This window comes from Neomonachus schauinslandi, chromosome 15 (assembly GCF_002201575.2).
Source record: "Neomonachus schauinslandi chromosome 15, ASM220157v2, whole genome shotgun sequence".
Classification (NCBI taxonomy): Eukaryota; Metazoa; Chordata; class Mammalia; order Carnivora; family Phocidae; genus Neomonachus; species Neomonachus schauinslandi.
The window spans coordinates 55,626,673-55,649,433 of NC_058417.1; the positions used below are offsets into that span (position 1 = coordinate 55,626,673).

Genomic DNA, 22,761 nt, shown 5'->3' on the forward strand with positions numbered 1-22,761 from the left:
AGGGGGGGGGGGGGAGGAGAGGGGGGGGGGGGGGCCTGGCCCCGGCCCTACTCCCCGCCCCCGGGCCCCCCCCCCCCCCCCCCCCCCGCCCCGCAGCCCAAGGGCACCGGGAAGGGCCCGGTTGGCGGGGTTGGCGGGGTTGGCGGGGCTGGGAGGCGGTGAGCGGGCAGTCAGGCCGGGGCCAGGCTCCCCGCCCCCCATCTTCTCCTCCTCCAGCCATGGCTGGAGGGGCCGCTGATGCTCGCCAGTTCGCAGGCAGAAATTACCATATGAATGTGGCTCCTTCCCGGAGCCGCGGCCGAGGGACCTGGGAGGGGACGGGCTCCCACACCCAGGGCCTCCAGGTTCTGTGCCTGCGGCGTCCTCAATCAGGCAGAGGAGGCCGATGACATTGCCAGTCCACAGGCAGGTACCTCCCGGGGTGCGGAGGGCGCAGGCGGGCTGGGGTCTGCCGGTGGGTGGGGTCCCGCAGGGCGGGGACACCGCCGACGGGCACACTTCCTCGCTGTACTTTCTTCCGTCCTAACTTGTGTAAGGACACGGTACCGTGATGGTGGTTCTTTCGGTCTCATGTCAAGAGTCGCAGCTAATTACCGCAGGAAATGTGCAATCCAAGGAGGAACTAAAGTGCCTGTGCACAGCCCAGCCCTGGGGGTCAGCACTGCTCTGGTGGTCCACGGCCCCTTGTGTCTGAGCCCCTGGCCGAGCCCCTGGTGGTGTCTCAGTTAATAAATTCTCATTGCCAGTTGTCCCAACTGCTCTTCAGTTTGGGCCGGAGGTATGTCACATCGAACAGCTGGGCCAAAGATTCAGGGACGGCAGGAAAAGTCACTCTGGGGCTGTGCAACTCACTGGCAGACCCCAGCTCCCAGGGGCTGATCTTCGGGGTTGCCCGGTGACCCATGGCCTGGTCTCCCCACATAGCGGACCCGCTTGGCACCGTGTTACTGGCCAGGCCGGCTACAGCTGGGGGGGCAGCTCAGGGCAGTGCCCAGGGTGGCCCCAGGTGTTCTGCTCTGAGCCCCTGCGCACTGGCCTGCCCTGCCTGCCCCAGGCTCTGCCTCTGCTGTGCCCCTAGGAGAGCCCCGCCGCCTGGTGGGTGAGGACGGGGCTAGGGATCGGGCAGGCCACCAGGCCGCCCAGTGTCCGCCCACCTCTCCTCCTCAGCAGGCGCCCTTCCCCCCACCGTTTCCTGAGCAAAATTTCCTGAATGGGTAGGAGCCGTCCCCGGAAGTGCATCCATCCATCCTTCCTCTTGGGTACTCCTTGACTCCAAAGGACTATGGAAGCTGGAAATGGTTAACATCCAACTCACATGCTGCCACACACTGAAAGCCGCGGGGGAGTCCGTGGGAAAGGATGCAGGCCAGCACTTTGGGGGCCAGGGCGGGAGAGGCGCCACCTGGGCTGGCGGGGGGGAGCAGTGGCCGGCCCCCCACGATGTTCTGGGAAGAGAGGAGGGCGGGAGGAAGGGCAGCGAGCTCCCTATTCATTCAACAACCTGGGGGAGCAAGGGAGGTTTCTCCAGGAGCAGGGGGCGGGGAGAACCTCTCTGAGGAGCCTTGTTTGCAGAGCTGATAGGAGCCAGGGAGACGGGCCATGCACTCAAGCTGGAGAGCTGGGCATGGGCCCGTATTTTATGAACGACAACTTAGAGCATTGACTGTGCGCCTCATAAATAATCTTGATTCTCATAACGCTCTTGGGAGGCAAGTGTTGTTATTCCAATTACACAAAAGAAAATGGAGGCACAGAGAGGTTAATACTTGCTCAGGGTCACACAGCGAGTGCAGTGGGGGGTACCAGTCAGTCAGCAGCAGTATTTGAAGTAGAGGTTGGCATTTAATGCACAGAGGATGGGCAGTTGCCTGGGGAGAGTAGAGGGTCCAGCCGGGGACCAGGACTGATTCTGCGGGTGGAGGAGGGGCTAGCAAAGAGCCTTAGCCCCATTAGCCTCAGACGGAGGAGGCAAAGCAGTAGAGGCCCGGACGGAAGCCCAGAGAAGAGAGCATTTCGGGAAAGGAAAGGCTGGGGTGGTCAGGGCGCATTCCCTGTAGCTTGGGGTGAGGGGTGACTCCTAAGCACTTGGCTCTGCAGAGGCCTGGTGGCTGTGTCTACTCAAAACCCCAAGCCCAGAGTGCACCCAGACTTCGTGCCACAGCGCAGACGGGAAGATGGACCATACTTGCGTCTTTCTCTCTGCTCTGTGACACAGCACTGGGCACTGGGGTGTCTGCACCCCGCCCACGGCCAGCATCCCACCCCCCGCCCACGGCCAGCATCCCACCCCCCGCCAGGCAGTGTTTCAGAGGTGGTGGAAGTGAGCTGTCCTTGCACATGGCTTTGTCCTGGGAAGGGCCTGGGTAGAGGGGTGGGTGTGTTTCCGAGACTCCTTGGATAGGCGGGCACTCCATCCGACGTTCCCTTCAGAGAGCATGTGACCTTAGGGTGGGTCCTCAGATTGCAAAGGGTCGTTCTTCGGTTTATTCACTGGGTGAGTGGCTCCTGTGGGCGAGCAGGGGCTGGAAGGGGCAGGGGGGCAGGGAGCAGTGGGGTCTTGAGGACATGAAGGGTTAGGGTAGGCTGAGGGAGCCGTGGAAGGGTCCTTGCTGATCCCCAGGCCCTGAACCCACTGCTTCCAGGGCCCCTGCCCTCCTGAGCAGGACGGACCCAGCGGTGGGAGAGCAAATGACTCCAGCTCTCTTGACCCCCCTCAGCCCAGAGCTGGAACTGCAAACGGATGCGTGACTTGATTCAAGGTGGTCTGGAGCTGCTGACCCCGCCCCGCCTGTCCCCCACCCTTCCTGGACCCTCAGCCCATCGGCCGGTGGTATGAGCTGTCCATCTCCCTGCTTCGGGGGTCATCTGGCCAGGCTTCTCTTCTGGCCCAGGAATGTGCCCCTCCCTGCTCAGCCCCCCTCCCAGGCTCTGCCTTTGCCTTCCTGAAGTCTGCTCTGGGCATGAGGTCGCCTTAGGTAGCACCCCCATCACCCCACCCCACCACAGGCCTGACCAGAACTGCACAGATGCGAGCTGTTTCATAACTTTGGGGGGGGGAGTGAATTTTGATATCTTTTTCTAGTAGCCCCTGGGCGGGCGGGGGCTGCCCTGTTGCACCCAGGGAACCCTGTCTGCTTTTTGTTTTCTCAGATGACCTCATCAGCTGGGGAGGAACCCCCAGCGCCCCCAGCCTCTGTCCGGTCTTACCCCCAGCTCTGGGGAGCATCTGCTGACAGTCTTGCTGATAGAAGAGGGGGAAGGGGAGGCCTCACCCCCCCCTTAGGGGGACATCCCTGATAAGAGGAAATTCCACGCTGTGACAAATGGCCAGTTTCCACCCATCCACGGGGAGGATCTTTTCTTTCTCTTTTTAACTTGGCAAATATTTGCCAAGAACTAACGGAATCTCTGTGGTCAGCCGGCCTCTTCGGACCTGGTGGGCGGGCTGGCCGGGGCTGGGTTCTGCATTTGCTTTGGGGTGGGGGCCCATCATGCTGGAAGGTTCTCTGGGGTGGGAGAAGGCTGGGGGTGGGCCACAGTCCCTGATCCTGTGAGGCCAGTGGGTGGTGGAAAACGGAATAATAAATAAGTCCTTGATGCAGGAAGTCGGAGGGCTCATCCCTGGCCCTGGCTGCCTGTCATTTCTGCAGCCTGCTTTTTAGGAAGCGAATATGGGCAGGCGGCTTGCAGGTCAGAGCCTGCTCTGAGCGAAGTCTCAGTGGGGCCACCGAGCCTGGCCGAGAGTCCCTGGAAGGAGGAGGCCGGGCTGCAAATAAAGAACAGAAGAGGGCCTCTTCCAGAAGGGGTTGGGGTGGCCTGGTGAGAGGTGGCCGCTGTCCAAATCTGTCTCAGGCCAATGGAAACGAAGAGCTTCTTGAGATTCCTTCCTGCACAATTGAGGAGAAGCTTGCTTTCACGCGTTTGGCGGGAGCAAGGCCGAGGAGCCTTGGCGGGCAGTAGGAGCGGGGATCCCCCCTCCCCGCCTTTGGGGCGCCTCCGGCCCCTGAAGGAATGAATGAATGAATCAGATGGGGATGGCATTCTCTCAACTGTGTCCCCTGCCAGGTCCGCAAAGGGCACAGGGTCCTGGGAGATCATGATTCATGCACACTCCCACCGGGTCTCCTCCGGAGAACTGCAACTTCTCTTCCGCCTCCTCGGAAAAGGGAAGGAGCCCGGAGCGGGAGAAAAATGCAGCGCTTTGCATTTGCAAATCCCTCCTTTCTCCAGAGAGGCACGAGCCTTTGTGCTCCTTTTCTAAGCCCAGTTTCAGGCCAGAGGGCAAAGTCTCAGATTTCTGGCATCCCGGTTCCTGACCAGACTCTGACGAGATGCTTCCTGCCTCGTACAAAGTGTGAAGTGTAATTTGATTTGCAATTACTTATCGAATTAGAGGAGGCATGTGTGCTTTTGAAATTCAGTCCTCGATTCCCGCCCGCACAAATTTGCAAAATTTGGTCATTTATATTCAGTGTTTACGTCTTTAGAAGGGAACAGGAAGTTCCCCGGCGACGTTCATGGAGAGCTTGTAGCGGCTTGGGTAGGTGAATGGGGGACAAGGAGAAAGGCGCAAGGAGTGGAGTAAATGAGAAGAGGTCCTGTTTTCAAAGCCCTTCAGGGAGTGAGGCCCTGCACGCTCCCTGCCCACCCCTGGTAGTGCACGTTGCTGGTTCTCCAAGGTCCTCCCTGCTGCAGCTCAGGGAGGGAGACCCCTGGCCGTGAATCATTTGCTGAATGAACCTGTATTGTGGTCCTGGTCCCCTAGGACCCTGTGATCTTTTTTTTCCCCCAAAGATTTTGTCTAATTTTTTGACAGCACAAGCAGGGGGAGCAGCAGAGGGAGAGGGAGAAGCAGGCTCCCCGCTGAGCAGGGAGCCCAGTGCGAGTCTTGGGATCATGACCTAGGCCCAAGGCAGACGCTTAACTGACTGAGCCACCCAGGCGCCCCAGAACCCGGGATCTTCTTCCGCAGTTATTGTTTATAGCTATTTCTTTAACATCTTGTTCCAGAGCAGCTCCTTATGTGTGTGTCTGGTCCCCAGCCCCACTGACTTCCCCAAGTTCGCTAACAATAGCATTTCCACCCCCCCCACCACCACCACTTATAACCAGAAGTGGGGAGTCATCTTTGAGGCCCCTGTGAATTTGTTGGCTTAGCCTGGGACCACCTCCAGGAGGTGGAGTTTTAGGATGAGAATGGGCATTTTGCTCTCTGCTCGGATGGATCCATCCGGGAGCTTTGGTGGGGCAGCAGGTGTGCTGGGCCTCTGGTGTAGACCTCAGCTGCACCAGGGTTTGTGTACTTCGGCCCCCCTGCCCTGGGAGTTCTGCAGCCTGGAGAAGGCCCCTGGAATCTGGCACCCCCGTTCTGGGCCCTGCAGCTGCTGTCGAGGAGCTTGGCCAGCCAGGCCTTTAGGTGATTTTTCTCCCAGGTTATGGGGGCTAAAGTGCTAAGCCCCTTGATAGGCCTGGGGCTTCCCTAAACGGGAATCCCTTTCCCATCAGATGGGATGGGCATCTCCTGGCAGCTCCTGGGGAGAGAGGGGCGAGAGTTCCGGGCCTCCCGTCCCTGCCCCCGCAGCATACACCGTCTGGGTCTTCGCTGGAGGACCTGGCCCGTGGAGTCCCCCTGCCCGAGTTCAAATCCTGGCTCGGCCATGCAGTACCTCTGAATCCCTATAGAAGACCAAAGCGCTGTGGGCCTGTTTCCTCCTCCGTGACGTGGGGACAGTAACAGTATCTGGCTGAGCAGGCTGTTGGGCCGGTCGCGAGGTAGCACACGCGTGACATCTAGAAGCGCCTGGTGCACCGCGAGCCCCCGCTAGACGTTGGCTGTTGTGATCAGCGTCAGGCCTGTGTTGTTCTCTCCTTTGTTCAACAGACATCAAGTCTTGGACCTGCCATGTGGCGGTGCCGTTCTGAATGTGGCGGATGAGGGCTCTGGCTTCGTGACTGTCCCGTGGAGGGGGGAGATGTGGGAGGGAGAGAACCCTGCGCACGTCATAACGCAGCCACTGTGGAAACTGCTCGAACGCAGAGTACAGGCTCAGCAGGGGAGCCGCGGGGACGAGCCGTTGTGGCGCCCAGGCCAGGGCCCGCAGGAGTGCAGGCACCCGGGGAGGTTCGGCGGGAGGGCAGGAGCAGCTCTGGTCACTGTCCCCCCAGCACTCCCTGCATCAGGGCCTTGCCCGCCTTGAAGAAGCCTCTTTGTGGGGGACAAGGAGCATCAGCTGCCTGTGTCACGGCCACGGGCTCGGGTGCTCCGGTGGGGTCTGCAGATGTCCCCTCGGCCTGCACTGCAGAGTCTGTGCCGTGGTCCCAGAGGGTGGACTCCAGGCAGCTGGGGGGGGGGGGGGAGCAGCCCCAGAGCCCTCTCCTGTGGGCATCCTTACGCTGTGAGCTCAGACTGACCACTGGCACCAACTGGGCTAGGGTGGGCTGGGAGACGGAAGGCCGTTTTCTCCCAGAGAGGCCTTGGGCGGGAAGAGAAGAGGCCTTGCTGGACCCTGGTGCCCAGGAACCCCATCATCTGGCCCCTGAGTGGGTCTACCTGGATCTGCTTGGTGACTCTGGTTCCCTTCGTGGGCCCGTCAGGTAGCCTTCTAGGCATCTGCGGACCAGTTGGCCTTGCTTTCTGCTCAGGCACTGTGGGTGGGTGGTGATTGAGCAAAGCATGTTCAGACAACGGTGTCCGAGTCCCCAGGCTGAGAGCCAGGCATGGGGAGGACTGGAGTGAGCGAGGGGAACGGCATTGGCTTGACCCCAGAGCGCTGTCCTAGGGCCTGTTCTGACGCTGGTACCACATGGCTGCTGTCCTGCTGGGAGCAGAGTCAGGCAAGGGCCCAGGGCAGATGAGACTGATGCTCAGGGAGGGTGGAACTCGTGGGGACATTGCTGGGATGCAGAGCAAGGCAGCAACACAAACAGGGAGGCGGCACGCCAATATGGGGGACCCCTGGGTGTTGGTTTCCAAGTCCGGCCACTCACACTCCATCCCAGCTCCAGAGCATCCTACCCAATAGCTGGCTCCTCTCTCGGGGCTGCCTCCCAGCCAGGGGAGCACCCCACAGCCCCAGGCCCAGCGAGCTACAGCGGCAGTCTGGTCCCATCATCCTTGGCAGGCCCTGGGTCAGGGGAGAATTGGTCACTTGGGGCAGAAGGCCACAGAGGGGGCTGGCTCGGGGCTGTGAATTACGGCCCCTGCTGCGGGCACACAGAAGAGCCAGGTCGCCAGGTGGGGCTGGGTGGAGCCCTGCACTTCCTTCTTGCTTTAGGACCCTGCCACCCAGCTCCTGAGAAAAGGCCAGCCCAGCAGGTGCCTGTGCTGAAGGAGGGGGCAGGCCGCATCGGGCCACCTGCCACCTGCCTGTGGGGGGTGGGGGCTCTCCCACAGGGCTCGAAATGGGGACCTGCAGAGAGGAATTGCCCTTTCTGGGAGCCACAGGGCTGCTGACTCCGGGGCACCGCCTGGCAGCACTGGGGCTCCCAACCTCAGGCCTGAGCGTGGCGTCTGGGCTTCAGCCGTCCTGTGAGCCATAGAGCCAGCTGGAGGGCACTCGTGGGCACAGTCGGATTTTTTCCAGTCCAGCTCCACTGGCAGCCTCCACTTTTCTTTCTTAATATGACAGCTTTATTGAGATGACAGTCCCCACACCAGACGATCCACCCATTCAGGGTGAGCAATTCAGTGGCATTTTTTCCGGGTGGTGTTCAACCGCCCCCTCTGTCTGGTTCCAGAGCATTTTCATCACCCCAAAAGGAAACCCCCTACGCGGGAAGCTCTCCCTCCCCAGCCCCCCCAGCACCGCTCATCTACTTTCTGTCTTCGTGGATTTGCTGATTCTGGACGTTTCACATCAGTGGAATCCTACATAGGTGACCTTCTGCGACAGGCTGAGTGAAACACTGAGCATTGTGGTGGCGAGGTTCATCCGTGCTGTAGCAGGTGGTGGGACGTCGCTGCTTTGGATGGCCAACGTCCCTTGCTGTGGGTGCACCACCTGTCGTTCGTCCGTTCATCTGTTGGAGATCGTGGATACTTCCTGAGTGCCACTCTCTGGGCTAGGAGTTAGGGATGCCACCGAGCAGGCCACAGTGTCAGGTTCAAGGGGCTTGCCGAGGAGAGCAGCGGTGGGGGGCGGTGGTCAGGAACCACGGGGCCCATTTTCCGCCCAGGTGGGCAGTGATGGTGTGGCAGGGTGTGGGCCCTGCTAAGGGCCACGTGGAGCCACGGCCGGCACCCGAGGCCCCTGGCACCCACCGTGCAGTCCGCAGAGAAGCACCGAGCCTTGCTCTGACGGTAGGATGACCGTGGCAGTTACTGTGCCTCTCTGAGGGTCACCTGGGTTCTGTTAATAATTGGGCTGGACACCCCACAAGAATTCAGAGCAGGGACTCAGACCCTTGCAGAGCTGTGTTCACAGCAGCATCATTTACAAAAGGGGGAAACAACGCAAGCGTGCACTGGCGGATGCACAATAAACAGCGGAATGTTATTCAGACGTGAAAAGGAAGGACATTCCAGCACCTCCTGCAACACACATGCGCCGTGAGGACATCAGGCTGGGCGAGAGAAGCCGGACACAGAGGACAGGGCTGCGTGAGGTCCGTAGACCAGTCAAATCCACAAAGTCAGAAGGTCGACTAGAGGCCACTGGGGGAGCGGCAGGGGAAGTTACAGGTCGGTGGGCGCGGTTTCTGTCGAGGGTCATGGAAACATTCTGGAGGTAGATGGTGGTGGCCATCGTGGATGGGTTGCAGGCCACGAAACAGACACCGAAACATGATTTAAAATGGTCGAAACTTTATGTTATGTAAATGTTACCACAACCAAGAGGATAATTAGGCTGGAGGAAGGTATAAGCCAGTGTGTAGGGTCATCCCAGCCTGGGTGGTCTCGGGCCTTCCTTCCTTGGGGGAGGTTGGTGGCCTGGCAGGCAATGACGTCACCCTGGGCCTGAGAGCCTTGGCGGGGGGGGGGGGGGGGAGAAATTGTTGCCCCCGGGCTGCGGGGGAGGGGGTGCACGGGGGCCCACACCCCCAGAGCAAACCGGCATCCTCTCCTCCGAGGAGGGGAAGGACGGGCTTGGCAGTTTGACCTCTCTCCACATTGCCTTGCCCAAGAGGCAGGCAGAAACAGTGAGAGAAGGCAGGCAGTGCTGTGTGACCATGAGTAAATTACTTAACCTCTCTGAACCTGAGTTTTACACTTTTAAAAAATGGGGCTCCCTTGGGGCACCTGGCTGGCTCAGTTAGTGGAGTATGTGACTCTCGATCTCGGGGTTGTGAGTTCAAGCCCCATGCTGAGTGTAGAGATTACTTAAAAAGTGACTCTTTTTTAAAAATGGGGCTTGGGGCGCTTGGGTGGCGTAGTTGGTTGGGTATCTGACTTTTGGTTTCGGCTCAGGTCGTGATCTCAGGCTCCGCGCTCAGAATGGAATCCGCTTGGGATTCTCTCTGTCCCTCTGCCCCTCCTGCTCATGCTCTCTCTCAAATAAATAATCTTTAAAAAATGGGGCTCCCTCTTGTTCTCTTTAGCTGATGAGGGTGCACAGAGTGTCATCTGGGACATAAATGTGAAACTTTCTTTTCTGTGAGGAACATCCCTTTGCTATTAATAGCATCTCATGAGCTCGGGGACAGTCAGGAGGGAGCAGAGGCAGATGCCTTCCGGGCGCTGCTGGAAGGAGGCCCCATCGCTGTCCAAATTCAGGTGTGGGGCCATGGGAAAGAGTGTGAGGCCCCAGCCCCAGGGAGAGGTCAGTGGGGGAGGTGGACTGGATGCAGGTCTGACCATTGTCGTGGCGGGGCTGTGGGCCAGCCTGGGACTGCAGAGTCCTCCACCCAGCCTGCACCGAGGGGACACTCCCAAAACCCCAGTCATTCCATGAGTCTTGATTGAGTGTCCCATCCCTGTACAGCTCTGGACGTACAGGGGGGATCCAACCAGGCCAGCTGCCATGCTCCCTGGGGTTCACGGTGTGTCTGGGGGGCACATGGACGGTAATCACATGGCACAGCAGTGAATGTGAGGCTTTGGGGTTGAGTAAATGCCGTGAAGGTCATCGCATGTTGGCCTGGCTGCTTCTGATGGCGTTTCAGGGGGAAAAAAAAATCTGGGGACCTCATTTTCCCCATTTACAAAAGAAGTAGGTTGAACTAGATTTCTGTGCTGTCCAGTATCTTTACCATTTGGCCTGGGTCCCTTTTTAAATGTAAATTAATTAAAATTAAATACAATGAAAAATTCAGTTCCTCAGTTGGACCGGCTGCATTTCCAGCTCAGAAGTCACGTGTGAAAACAGGTGGCCGTTGCTCAAAAAATTAAAAATAACGAATGCCGTATGACCCAGCGATCCCACTGCTGGGGAGGTACCCAGAAGAACTGGAAGCAGGGTCTCAAGGTATTCGCACACCTGTGTTCATAGCGTTACTCACAAGAGCTAAAACACAGAAGCAACTCAGGCGTCCATTGAGGGACGAATGGACGCGCAGAATGTGCTCTGGCCACACCAGGGACTCTCAGCCTTAAAAAGGAAGGGCATTCTGATACCTGCTACAACGTGCGTGAACCTTGAGGGCATGCTGTTAAGTGAAATAACCCAGCCCCCAAAGAACAAATGCTGGAAGATTCCTCTTTTTATGGGGGTCCCTAGCCAGATTCACAGGGTAGAATGGAGGCTGCAGGGGCGGGGGGTGGGGTGGGTAGAGTTCGTGTTTAATGGGGAGTTTCAGTTTTGCAAGACAGAAAGCGTTCTGGAGATTGGTTGCACAACAGTGTGAATGTTCTTGACACCACTGAACTGTGCACTTAAAATGGTTGATGGTAAATTTCATGTTATGTGTATTTCACCACAATTAACAAAAGAGTCCCATGTGGCCGCCATATTTTAGACAGCGTGGGCATGGGGTCTTTCCATCATAGAAGTCCTTTGGGACGGTGTTGGAGGAGATGGTCTCTGCGGTCCCTGCTAGCCGGCCGGAGCAGCCAGGGCTCTGTGAGCAGCCACCCTGGTGGCTCTCTGTGGAAAGCGAGAGTTTTCAGAGAAAGTGTCTCCGGGCAAGTTTGCCTGATGGGGCCTCTGCTTTTCCCGCATGGAGGTCCTGCCTCCTGGCCGGGCAGAGCGCAGAGCTGGGCTCTAGCATCACCACGGGTACCCTCCGGGCAGGGAGAGGAGGGGCTTGCAGGAAGGGACCCCCACCTGTGCAAAGGCCAGGCCCTTCCCTCAGTCGGTGGGAAGGATGGGGCTTGTTGTGCTTTTATTGTTATTTCTCAAGCAGGGTGCTGGTGGGCAGGATGTTTGCTTTGTGGTTTGAGTTTCTGCAGTGGATGTTGATGCCTAGGGGGTGGGGGGCAGCTGGAGCAGAGGAGGGAGTGGAGGGGGGTTCCAGGGGCCTTGGTGCGCCTCCCCCTCCCCCCAGTTTGGCTCGGAGGGGAGGAGGGAGGAAGGGGGGAGTGGGCGGGGGGTGGCCCAGGCCCGGACTGAATGGCTCCCAGACCCTCAGGCAGATGGAAGCAATTTTCGGTCACGTGGGGCGGGCTGAGCTGCTGGCCTGCAAGACAAGGCCCCATGTCTGTCTCCAGGAAGCAGCCCCACAACCACATGTTCAAGGCCAGATGCGGCGCTTGTCTTTGTTTATTTAAAGATGCTGGAGCTCGGGGACAGTCAGGAGGGAGCAGAGGCAGATGCCTTCCGGGCGCTGCTGGAAGGAGGCCCCGTCGCTGTCATCGCTGCCTCCTGGGTCCCTTGCCTGTCCCCGGCCTGGGAGCGGGGGTGGGCAGCGGGGACCCGTGATGGTCCCTAGTGCTTTTACGTGGGCTCTGTTATTTGCTTGACCCCCAAGTCTGTGAAGTCGGCGCTTTGTCAGGCTGAGCAAACGGGGAAGTTGAGTGACATTGTGCTGCGACGTTGTGTGGAGAAACCACCCACACTCCGATTTCTGGAATTTATCAGCTGATCATCCTCCTTCCGGAAGGAGAAGGTGCTGGCCCCCACGGTCGGTTCCCTCTGACATTCCTGCAAAGCAGAGGTGTGGCCGCGGAGGTGGGAGCTGGCTGGGCCCACTGGGGTTTGGCACCGGGGTTTGGTTGCAGGGGAGAGTCCAGTCACTTCCCCAGGAAGTGGGAACAGTTTACCTGTCCTGCGCCCCCAGGGCACACCCGGGAAAGGGGGTTCTGGGGCTGATGCCCAGGGAACCAGCCAGCCCCTCCCCGAGTGGGCCCAGGGAGATGTCAAGATGCACCATGTGCTTTCTTCCCGTGAGCATCCCTGGGAGGTGAGAGGGAGCTGACAGTTCTTCTCAGTGGTCGAGGGCAGGGAAGGCCGCCAGGGGAACTGAGGGACTGGCCGAGGAGAGGTGTGGTCAGGCAAGTGTGGTGTGTCTAGGGGTGCGCCGGGTCCTGGCCGATGTGCTCCTGCCAGGCCCTGGTAGGGACCCATGCTCTCCTGAGCACCCAGACCAGCTCCACTGGGGGAGTGCCCCTCATGTGCCCCCTGGGTGCCTCTGGCCGCCCCTTCGCTAGGCTTCTGACCTGGGCATGTGGACTCCTCGGGGCAGCCAAGGGAGGAAGGGAGGAAGGTTGATCTGCAAACTGCAGAAGCTTGAGTTGTTTCTAGAAGCTCGGTCCCGTTTGCCCATCCGCAGACCTGAAAGCAAAACCTGTGGGTGTGGGGCACACGGGTGCCAGGCAGAGAGAAGAACCCCCTGGGCCCAGGCCAGGGTGGGGGGCGGGGAGCTGGCCCAGGGCCCTGTCTGCCTGCCACTGCCTGGGAACCGCTGGGCCGGGAGGAGCATGCTCTGCGTGCGGGGCTGTTGGGGGACCTGGGACCTAACACACCTCACCCAGGAGCTGCCGGACAACAAATACCCGGGTCCTCCCTTCGCTCTTCAGAAGGCTGTTCTCTCCTTTGTCCTGCCTCACAGGCTGGCCCAAACACTCACCTGTTTGGCCCCGAGGGTCCTGCAGCAGGTGTGGGGGCCTTTTGAGCCAGGTGAAGGAGGTAGAGAGGGCCCACCTGGATGCCCTGGGGTAGGGTGGAGGCTGGGAAGAGGAGGGCTGGGGTCAGCTCTGCCTTGGAGCCAAGGGAAGGACACCACCTCGTAGGCTACTGGTGGAGAGCGTGGGGCTCCGTGGGGACTGTGGGGGGGGGGGGGCTTTAGGTCTGGGGTGTTCTGTAGGGGTTTCGAGCCTCAGTTTCCCTGTTTGAGAAATGGGGGTGGTGGTTGGAGCCACCTGAGGATGCAGGTGCTTTGTAGATGTCAGACCCCCTGACGCCCCCCCACCCCGGTCTCCCCACAGCCCCTGAGGCAGCTCTTGGCTGCATTGGCGACATGGCCGAAACCCCCAGAGACGCCGGGCTGAAGCAGGCGCCCGCGCCCCGGAACGAGAAGGCCCCCGCGGACTTCGGCTATGTGGGGATCGACTCCATCCTGGAGCAGATGCGCAGGAAGGCCATGAAGCAGGGCTTCGAGTTCAACATCATGGTGGTCGGTGAGTGTGCGCCCCGCGCCGGGACCCCACGCCGCGGGCTCTGGGGCTCAGTCTTCTCCTCTGAGAAACGGGGGTGGACACAGCTGGCCCACAGGGCAGATGGTGCGTGGCACCATGTGTGTGCCCGTGTGCCTGCCAGGAGGGCCCCGGCTTCCATCTGCGCCGCAGAGGGGCCTCGGCTCCTCATCGCAGGAACCCGGGACGCCGGGCAGGTGCTCGGTGCGGCAGCTCGCTGACCAGCGGCCTCACCCCGCTGTGGCTCAGCCCTGGACTTCAGGGGTGGGGCCGGCCCCCCACGGCCAGCAGGCCCGGCTGGAGGCTTCCTGGAGGCCCCAGCAGAGCTGGAGGGACACCAGAGGAGGTCATTGATTAGCCTGGCCTTGATCAGGTTGGGGGCCAGACCTGGGGGAGCACTGGGCAGCCTCTTGTTCCTGAAGCCCTTTTGGTCCTCACAGAAGCCCTGCCAAGAGGGTGCCCCACTTTGTAGGCAGCAGTGAGGCCCAGAGAGGACACCCCAAGGACTCTGCTCACTGGGGGAGAGCCCGAGCTCTTCTCTCCCTCCTCCCTCACACAGCAGGGAGGCAGCTGGGCTGGGAGGGCGTCTGTTTGGGGGTCTGCAGACCCAGGGTGGAATCCCGGCTTTGCCCCCACTCAGCGGTGTGGTGCTTGTCCTCTCTTCCCTGGGGCTTCTCCCAGTCTTGGTTTACTCATCCATAAAACGGGACCATGGGGAGGGACAAATCAGACACCGTGTGTGGCTGCCACGTGGCCACGGGCCCTGGGGAAGTGGAGAAGTCGCAGAAGCAGCAGCAGGGTTGGTAAGGATGATAATCCTACTAACGGTTTGCGCTTTAAAGTCCCCATATCGGCGTCTCCCAGTTGTCCGGCACGGTGGCCGGGATGTCTGACGTAGCTCTGGGCTGACCTGGCAGGGACACAAGCAGGTGGGCTGAGGGGGACGTGGACAGCTTGGCCCCGGGATTCCCGACGTCCACCTACGGCGTCCTGGGAGCCCACGCTTTTCCTTGCAAGGTTATCAAAGTCGGAAAATTTGTGTAATTTAATTTTTTAAAATACATTGGCTAGCATGGCGTAGGGCAGCTCCGGGAAGGGGTGAGGTGTTGGGGCTCCCCGTGTGGGGTCGTGCCTGTGAGGCACTCCCTGTGTGGACCCCGGGGTGCAGGGTCATGGCGGGGCCCTGGAGCCAGGCTGCACGGTCCCCATCCCCACGCTGGGCTCCGTGCCGGTTTTCTCATCCATCAGAGGGGACAGTGACGGCTCCTGGGCATGCGAGGGGGTTAAACAGCCTCACTTAGGACAGTGCCCAGCGCAAGTGTGGTGAGCACTGTGCGCGGAGTCTAGGGTTCTGCAGCGGCAGCAAGGCCAGCCGTAGATCCGTGACCTTTGTGAGCAGGAGGGGCCTTCTGGTCACAGCTGAGCCCAGCCCCCCTCCCCCCACCGTGCCTTCTGCCCTCTCCCTGCTGCTGTGGGAGGGGCTCGGTGAGGTGAGGTTTGGGCACAGCAAGGCCAGGAACACTGCTGGGGCCCGGGTGCCAAGGAGCCACACAGGGGGGCGGCCTGATGCCCTGGGGGCTCGCTGGCCAGTCAGTCTCAGCGGCAGGGTCTGTGGACGTGGGGACTGGCCGCTGGCTGTTCCTGGCAGCGAGACACAGCTGCCCACCGTCTGGGGCCCGTCCTGCCCTAGCAGGAACTGCCCCAGTGGCTTTTCACCAAGCCTTGTGGTCACTCGGCTGCAGGCCTTGTATGCTGAGCGTACCAGCACTTCCAACCTAGATGAGCCCGGTCCCAGGGTCTTCGGACCAGAACCCTGCAGCGTGGGTGGCCTAGCCATGGTTAGACCCTGGCGGGTTTGCAGAGCCTCCCTCCTGTGGTCCTGGGGCTCTGTAGAGTTTCCTTCAAACCTTATGACCCCGGTGTGTCCAACTGTGAAGGGGAGAGCTGCACTGGGGGGCCCAGCCCCCCACTCGGACTCCCCGGGGCTGCTCTGCATCTCAGCTCCTCTTGGGCCCTCTGGGTCCTTGTCCTGCTCCAAGGCAGCACGGGAGCTGGGCCACTGCCTGAGCATCCCAGCCCTTCCTGCCTCCTGACCTCCCCCAACCTGGGGCCCCCACTGTGGGGTGATGGGGGGCAGTGCCCAGGTATTGCTGAACCACAGGGCCCGCTGACTGGCTCCCATCCTGTCCCCAGGGCAGAGCGGCTTGGGGAAGTCCACCTTGATCAACACCCTCTTCAAGTCCAAAATTAGCCGGAAGTCGGTGCAGCCCACCTCGGAGGAACGCATCCCCAAGACCATTGAGATCAAGTCCATCACGCATGGTGAGTGCCGGGGTGGGCCTGGGGGTGTCGATGCGGGGTGTAGGGGTGCTGAGTCCTGAGCTGGGCAAGTTGAAACTTGGGTCAGGGATGCTCTTCAGGACCCCTACAGGCCCTGGTCCGACAGAACCCCCTAGAGACACCTGAGTTTTCCACCAAAACCCACGGGCAGGGGCTGCCCAAGATATCTGTCACCAGCCCCTGCTGGAGGCAGGTCCTCTCCCTGGCATCACCTGGGGGGGGGGGCCATCGCTGGTCACCCATGGGCACCCCAAGTGGGCCTCAGGGTGGGGCTGATCAGGTTCCTACCGGGCAGGACCTAGCCCATGCCAGGTATCTGTAAGGCTCTGGGGTCTTCACCTGAGCTCATGGGCGCTGTGATTCTGTGCAGATATTGAAGAGAAGGGCGTCCGCATGAAGCTGACAGTCATTGACACACCAGGGTTCGGGGACCACATCAACAATGAGAACTGGTAAGGGCCCATGGGCCTGTCTCCTGGCCTGCTCTGCTGCTAAACCCTCAGAGGTCCCCCAGTCCTGGGCCAACGTACAGTTACCCTGAGAATCTTGTCCCCCCACCCCCCCGGGGTCAAGGGTCAGCATGGGAGGCTGGTTTGGGAGCTCTCAGGGAAGGCTGCGGTCTCTGCTCAGAAAGCCCCACACCCCTGGTCGTTCTACTGGAAAGCTGAGGACCGGGCTGGGATTTGGGGGTTTGTGGCCTGCTGGGGAAGACCGGGCGGGAGCCGTCCCCCGGTGCAGGCTGACAGGGCCTCTCCCTGTAGCTGGCAGCCAATCATGAAGTTCATCAATGACCAGTACGAGAAGTACCTGCAGGAGGAGGTCAACATCAACCGGAAGAAGCGCATCCCGGACACGCGCGTCCACTGCTGCCTGTACTTTATCCCCGCCACCGGCCACTCGTAAGTGCCACGCGGGCCGCGTCCCCTGGGCCCAAGTCCTGTGTGATCGGGTGGCTCTTTGCCGTCCAAGTTCAGACCCCATGCCATGTCTGTGACTGCTACTCTCGCCGTGTGGGAAGAGCGGACGTAGCTCTACTCCGGGGCGGAGGATGGTGGCCGCCGTTCAGGGGCCCTGCGATTCTGCCCCCACGCCCGCTCAGGACGGGTTTCTGGTTGGGGGCGGGTGGCACGCCGGGGCCGTGGGCCAGGTTCTGGGGACGCCCTGGACAGCAGCCTGTCCCGGAGGCTTGGCTGGGTGGGCCCAGAGCTGCTGGGTGCTTCCTCCCGCTTCTCCCTCCTCTTCCTCCCAAGGGAAGCCCCGCAGCTGTGTGAGCAATGTCCTCTCTGAGAGGGCACCTGACCCGGGACGGTGCTCAGAGCCGGCCTGGTCTCCAGCCTGTTCCTGCCCAGCCCGGTGGCGCTTCTGTCTGGGGAATGCTCTCTTCCTCTTTCCTGTCCCTTGCTCAGGGCTTGGCCGGCACGCAACCCACGGCCTTGGCCTTGCTTGCATGTCCCCACCTGGAAGCCCTCACGGGCACCCTGAGGGCCCTTTCTCAGCTCCATCCAGCCAGAGGCAGGCAGCCCTGCCACTCTCGTTCTGTCCCCATCCCTCCGACCCCCTTGGCCAAACGCTCATCATCCACGCCATTCTGTTCCAGCCTCAGGCCCCTGGACATCGAGTTTATGAAGCGCCTCAGCAAAGTAGTGAACATCGTTCCTGTCATCGCCAAGGCCGACACGCTGACCCTGGAGGAGAGGGTCTACTTCAAACAGCGGGTAGGGCTCCCCACCTCCGTCCGGGCTGTCAGATACAACATGCCAGGTCTTCCTCAGGTGGAAGGGAAAGCCCAGAGGGGGTGGTCCCCACTGAGGGGACAGGTGGCCGCATCTTCCTTCCCCGCCGCCATCCACGCAGGAGGGCGCCCCCCGGGCTGCGGCTTCCTAACACGTCAGAGCCACCTGGGCGACCAGGACAACGAGGCCCCCGGGCCCCACAGAGCCTCCACCGTGGTGGGTGAGAGCCAGGAGGCCCTTTGGTCTAATCCCCGAAGCTGCGCACGCCCCCGTCAGGCCTCAGCCCCGGGCCCGGCTGCGGGGCGTTTTCCCAGCAGGCCGAGGGGAGGACTGTGCCCTTCCCATCGTGCGTCTGCTGGAGGGGGCAGGCTGCGCGCGGCTGTGGGTCTGCGCTTAGGGCAGAAATGACAGCTGTGCACGGGAGTACCCACGTGTCGGGGACCTGGTGCCGCAGACGGTGGTGACGGCCTGACGCAGACAGGTGCACCTGGGCTGCAGAGGTCCCGGGCAGCATCCGGGGCCTGCCGTGACAGAGGGTTTCCGGGTGGAGCTTGAGGGACGACTCGACAATCCGGAGCTGCTGTCTCCGGGGTGTGATGGGCTAGGGAGGGAGGACAGGGAGACGCTCGGGACTCGCTCGGGACTCGGGTGGCTGCACGTGTCTCCTGGCAGGCAGGCCTGCAGCTGCCTCTCCTCCACTCAGGAGGCACGAGAGCTGGAGTATCAGGGTCACCAGCCCTGTAGAGCCTGCCCTTGACCCCAGGCTGGGCCCCCTCACTTTCCGGAGGTCACAGTGCAGGCAGACCCCGGTGGGCCAGTCCAGCTTTCTGTGTGGACGGCGCCCACATCTCTCCCCTCTGGATCCCCAGATCACCGCGGACCTGCTGTCCAACGGCATCGACGTGTACCCCCAGAAGGAGTTTGATGAGGACTCGGAGGACCGGCTGGTGAATGAGAAGTTCCGAGTAAGTGGATTGGCCAGATGCCATTCCCAGAGGTCCCCCAGTTCCTGCTAGAGGACACGGCGGGGTCTTCCAGCCCGCTCCAGTGGGCCTGGGGAGATGGGTGGGATGGCCCTGAGCTATGAGAACGTATTCTCTGGGCCGGAGGGGGTCAGAGCCCAAGTGGTCACATGTGGCTCTCTCAGGCCAAGGGTTTTCTTTCCGGGGGGCCCCAGGCTCAGGACAGCTCTTCCCCGGGGCCCAGAGAGCGGACTGGCCTTTGCACACATGTGACCAGTGCTTCCTCTCCCTCCCCCAGGAGATGATCCCGTTCGCCGTGGTGGGCAGTGACCACGAGTACCAAGTGAATGGGAAGAGGATCCTTGGACGGAAAACCAAATGGGGCACCATCGAAGGTAATCGTCAAGCTGTTGGGGCCTCCAGACAGATCAGAAAACTCAAGCTGCTTCTGCTGGCCTGGAGCTTGGGCACCAAGGCCTCAGCTGGGTGATCCTGGGACCTCATCTGTTGCATTGCCCCACTCAGCCACTGGGAGGGGGCAGGTGGCTTGTCCAGGGCCCACAGCTGTTAGCTGTTGGAGCTGTGCCTTCACCCCGATCTCCTAGGGGGCAGGGAAGTAGCCAGAGAGGAAAGGAAGGAGCCATGAGGGGTCCTGCCAAGTCCTGGGTTCTGGTCCTGCTGTTTCATGGCCATGCTGTGTGACCCTGGACAGATTGCTCTACCTCTCTGGGCCTAGGACAGGGCTGGGCTATAGCTCTGTCCAGCTCTGAGAACCAGACGGCCCGCCCCTTGCACAAGTTCCCGGGACCCCCACATCTTGGTGTCTTGGGGCTACTGTGACAAATTAGCACAGACTGGGCAGCTTGAAACAAATTTCTTCTCATAATTCTGGAGGCCAGAAGTCAAGGTGTCAGCAGGGTTCGTTCCTTTCAGAGGCCCTGAGGGAGAATGTGTTCTAGGCCTCTCTCCTGGTGGCTGTCAGCCATCCTCGGCGTCCCTTGGCTTGTCCCCAATCCCCACTCCACCTTCAGCCTTCTGTGTCTGTCTTTTCCTCACAAGGACATTTGTCATTGGCTTAGCATCCACCCGAAATCCAGGGTCATCCCCTCTTATGCTCTTTACCTTAAGTATAAATTCAAAAACTCTTTCCAAGTAAGCTGCCATTCACAAGTCCCGAGGGTGTTGGCAGGTGGACATGGTTTGGGGGACACAGTTGAACCCCCTCGGGTGGTGGTGCCCGAGGTGGGCTGCACCTGGGCGTTTCTTCACCCTCCGCTCTGTTCTGTCCTCCCTCTTTAGAACAGAGGAGGGAGAAGGGATAGTTTGAAATGGGCCACTTTGTCTTCGATCCCGTGGCTGAGGGCCAGTATAGACAAGGTCGGGAAGGCACTCAGCAGCCCCCACGCCCCCACACCCCCCACCCCCGGCCGCCCCGGCCATGAAATTGGGCAAGTCCCTTAATCCCCCAGGGCCTCAGTTTTCACCATCCTTAAAATGGGTACTATGTGCCAAGAGTTTAGTAAAAATGACAGACTGTCTCAAAGACTTTCAGAGCTTTGGGGGCAGCAAATGCTCTAAGAAAGTGATCACCGTGAAATCCGGTCAGTGAGCTCCCTCCCTCCCTCTCTCTCTCTCTCTCTCCCCCCCCCCCCCCCCCCCCCCTCCCCTCCCTCCCCCCCTCCCCCTCCCTCCCCCTCCATGCTGGCTCACTTTACATGCATTATCTTGCTGCATGCTTAACCCCCCTCACCCCCCCACCCCCGGCTGTCCCTGCACCCTCCTGCAGAGAGGCCCAGGCTGTGGCACCCAAAGGGCCCACCCCTGCACTGCTAAAGCCTGGGGGAGGCATGGAGCGGTACACAGACCCGCCTCGGGGCACCCACGTAGGTGCTGGTGGGTGGGTGCAGGGTGGTGTTTTCTGAACCAGTGTCTGCTGGCTCTCTCCTGTCGCAGCTCTCCCCTCCTCTAGGGGTGTCTCTGTGTGTCCTCAACCAGGCTTTACCTGGGCTCGTCTGCCTTGGCTCCGCCTCGTCCTGAAATGTTCCTGTTTAGGAACTGTTCCACGGGCGCATGTTCCTGAGGGTGGAGAAGTGTGGGATAAGAAAGGCCCTTGGGGACGCAGGGATGCCGGAGGGGGTTGGGGGCAGCCCAGGGATGGACATGCCTCTGCTGCCCCCTGGCGGCTGGCTCTGGCCCACAGGCTCACCTTGCGGTGGTTGTGAGAAACAGTCCCGCGGCTCCTGTAGGGACGGTTGCGCGGTGGCAGGTCTCCCATTCCTGCAGCCTTCATGAGGACCTGGAGGAAATCTCTGCCCCCCCATCTGCATAGCTGAACTTCACACTGGCGGCTCTTTATCTCCGGGGCCTTGTGCGCTCATAACTGACCAGAGGACGGGCCGCTCTGTGCTCGCCCCGGTGAGCCTGGTTAACACACGCTTTTGCCTCGTTCTTGCCTCCGCCCTCCGTCCCTGGTCCTGCTTCTTTGATCTTTCCCCCCACTTGGTGTGCGCCATCCTGAGATGGTTCCTCCTCGGAAACTACCTGGCGTCTTCAGGAGGAGGGTGGGGTGTAAGAAAGCACAGTTAACTAACTCATCGAGTCCTCTTGCGTCCTGAGAGTTGGGTGACATTTGAGCCCCACTTTACAGAAGAGGAAACCGAGGATCAGAGAGGCCGGGATAAGTCACCCCAGGCCAGGAAAAGCAGCAGGGCTCTGTTCTTCCTGCCGGCTCTCACCGCTTCTCCACGTCAGGTAGCAATGCTACGTGAGAGTCCGTCCACAGAAGGTTCTAGTGCGGGCCCCGCCCGTGTGGGTGGGGATGTGGGAGGAGGACCAGGGGCGTGGAGGGCGGAACCCAGGCAAGCCGCAGCTGGAATAAAATCAGGAGCGCCCCAGGGCTCGGCAAGGTGGAGGCACTGGGGCTTTCTCTCGCCAGCCCTGCCTGCCAGCTTATGGGGGGGCGTGGGGGGGGACAGTCTCATTCCCTGCGTTCTGAGCCCCGACTCCCTGAGATCACAGAAGAGGAGCCATAGTGGTGTCTCGGGTGTGGGGGTTAAACGTGCAGGCACCCTGCACCTGACGCCTCTCCATTCGACCTCTGTGCCCGCCCGCCTCAGTGCAGATGGCGCCGCTTGCCGCCCGTGAAAGGGTCTGCACGTACGTGGTAATTATGCACAGGAGTCACACAGCAGAGCCTTAAAGTGAACAGGGAGACTGCCACCAGCTCCGGCCCCAAGCCACCACCAGGGTGCCGCTCAAGGGGACCTGGGGGCACATGGGGGCCCCTGCCTGCCCCGTCTTCCCACGTCCCCAGAGCTAACCCCTGCCCTGCAGCCCGTGCTTTGGACGTGTGTGTGTGGCCGGGAATGTAGGGTTCCTGAGCTCGATGTAAATGGTGACACATGTGGGAGAACGCCCAGCAGGGCACAGGTTCTTGAAATGCCACCTTCGGTCCCTGCCTTGTTTCATTGCCCCCGCCAACCCCTGCTTTCAGGGTCCCCTGGGACATGCTGCTCTTCCCAGGAGACCCCCCTGGTCCCCAGCGATGGCCCCATTAGACCGGACCCCTCCGGAGGGTGGGCGCCTGGTCAGGCCTGCGTGCCTGTGGGTGCCCAGGGCTCCCCTGTGGGGCGGTGACTCCTGCCCCCACCAGCCCACCTGCCCTGGGTCCTCTTGACACCAGAACTACTGGGGGGAGGGGCTTCAAGTGACCTTAAAGCTCCTTTTGTCTCCTCTCCTCAGTTGAGAACACCACCCACTGTGAGTTTGCCTACCTTCGGGACCTCCTTATCAGGTGAGAGAGGGCTGTGGGGTGTCGGCCTTGGCCCCGAGAGGGCCCTAAATCAGAAGCGTGGGCACTGGGGGAGCAGGCAGAGGTCCCGGTCAGCAGCTGGCCCATCCTCCCCCAGGAAGACCTCAGAAGCCCATTGTCTAAAACACCTCCGTGGAAATGAAGCAGGAAGTAAAGAGCCTTCTTAATCTGTGGGAGAGAACCCGATGGGAGGGGGATGGGAAGGGGTTGGGGAAGGGGTCGGGGAAGGGGTCGGGTTCTGATCACCGCAGCGTGAGTCCATTAGAGTCAGGGCCCCAGGGGGTCTTTTGTGCTGGGCATGGGGGTGGTGTCCCCCACACTCATCCCAGTGTCTTCTGACTCCACCGCTCTGACCTAGCTAAGGCTTCTCCTTGGTTTTCCTTGAGCCCAGGCAAGGAGTGGCCATCC

The 22,761-nt window shown here is 60.9% G+C and overlaps 1 protein-coding gene across 2 annotated transcripts in view; it reads left to right on the top strand.

The window, feature by feature from the left end:
* SEPTIN9 (septin 9) overlaps window positions 1–22,761 on the top strand; it is a 154,541-nt gene that overhangs the window by 128,952 nt on the left and 2,828 nt on the right. For both annotated transcript variants that reach the window (XM_021680960.1, XM_021680961.2), the window contains 8 exons: window positions 13,301–13,492; window positions 15,701–15,829; window positions 16,218–16,299; window positions 16,609–16,746; window positions 17,445–17,562; window positions 18,450–18,545; window positions 18,841–18,937; window positions 22,284–22,335. In XM_021680960.1, the coding sequence (XP_021536635.1) occupies window positions 13,301–13,492; window positions 15,701–15,829; window positions 16,218–16,299; window positions 16,609–16,746; window positions 17,445–17,562; window positions 18,450–18,545; window positions 18,841–18,937; window positions 22,284–22,335 (904 nt within the window). The remainder of the gene's footprint in view (window positions 1–13,300; window positions 13,493–15,700; window positions 15,830–16,217; window positions 16,300–16,608; window positions 16,747–17,444; window positions 17,563–18,449; window positions 18,546–18,840; window positions 18,938–22,283; window positions 22,336–22,761) is intronic.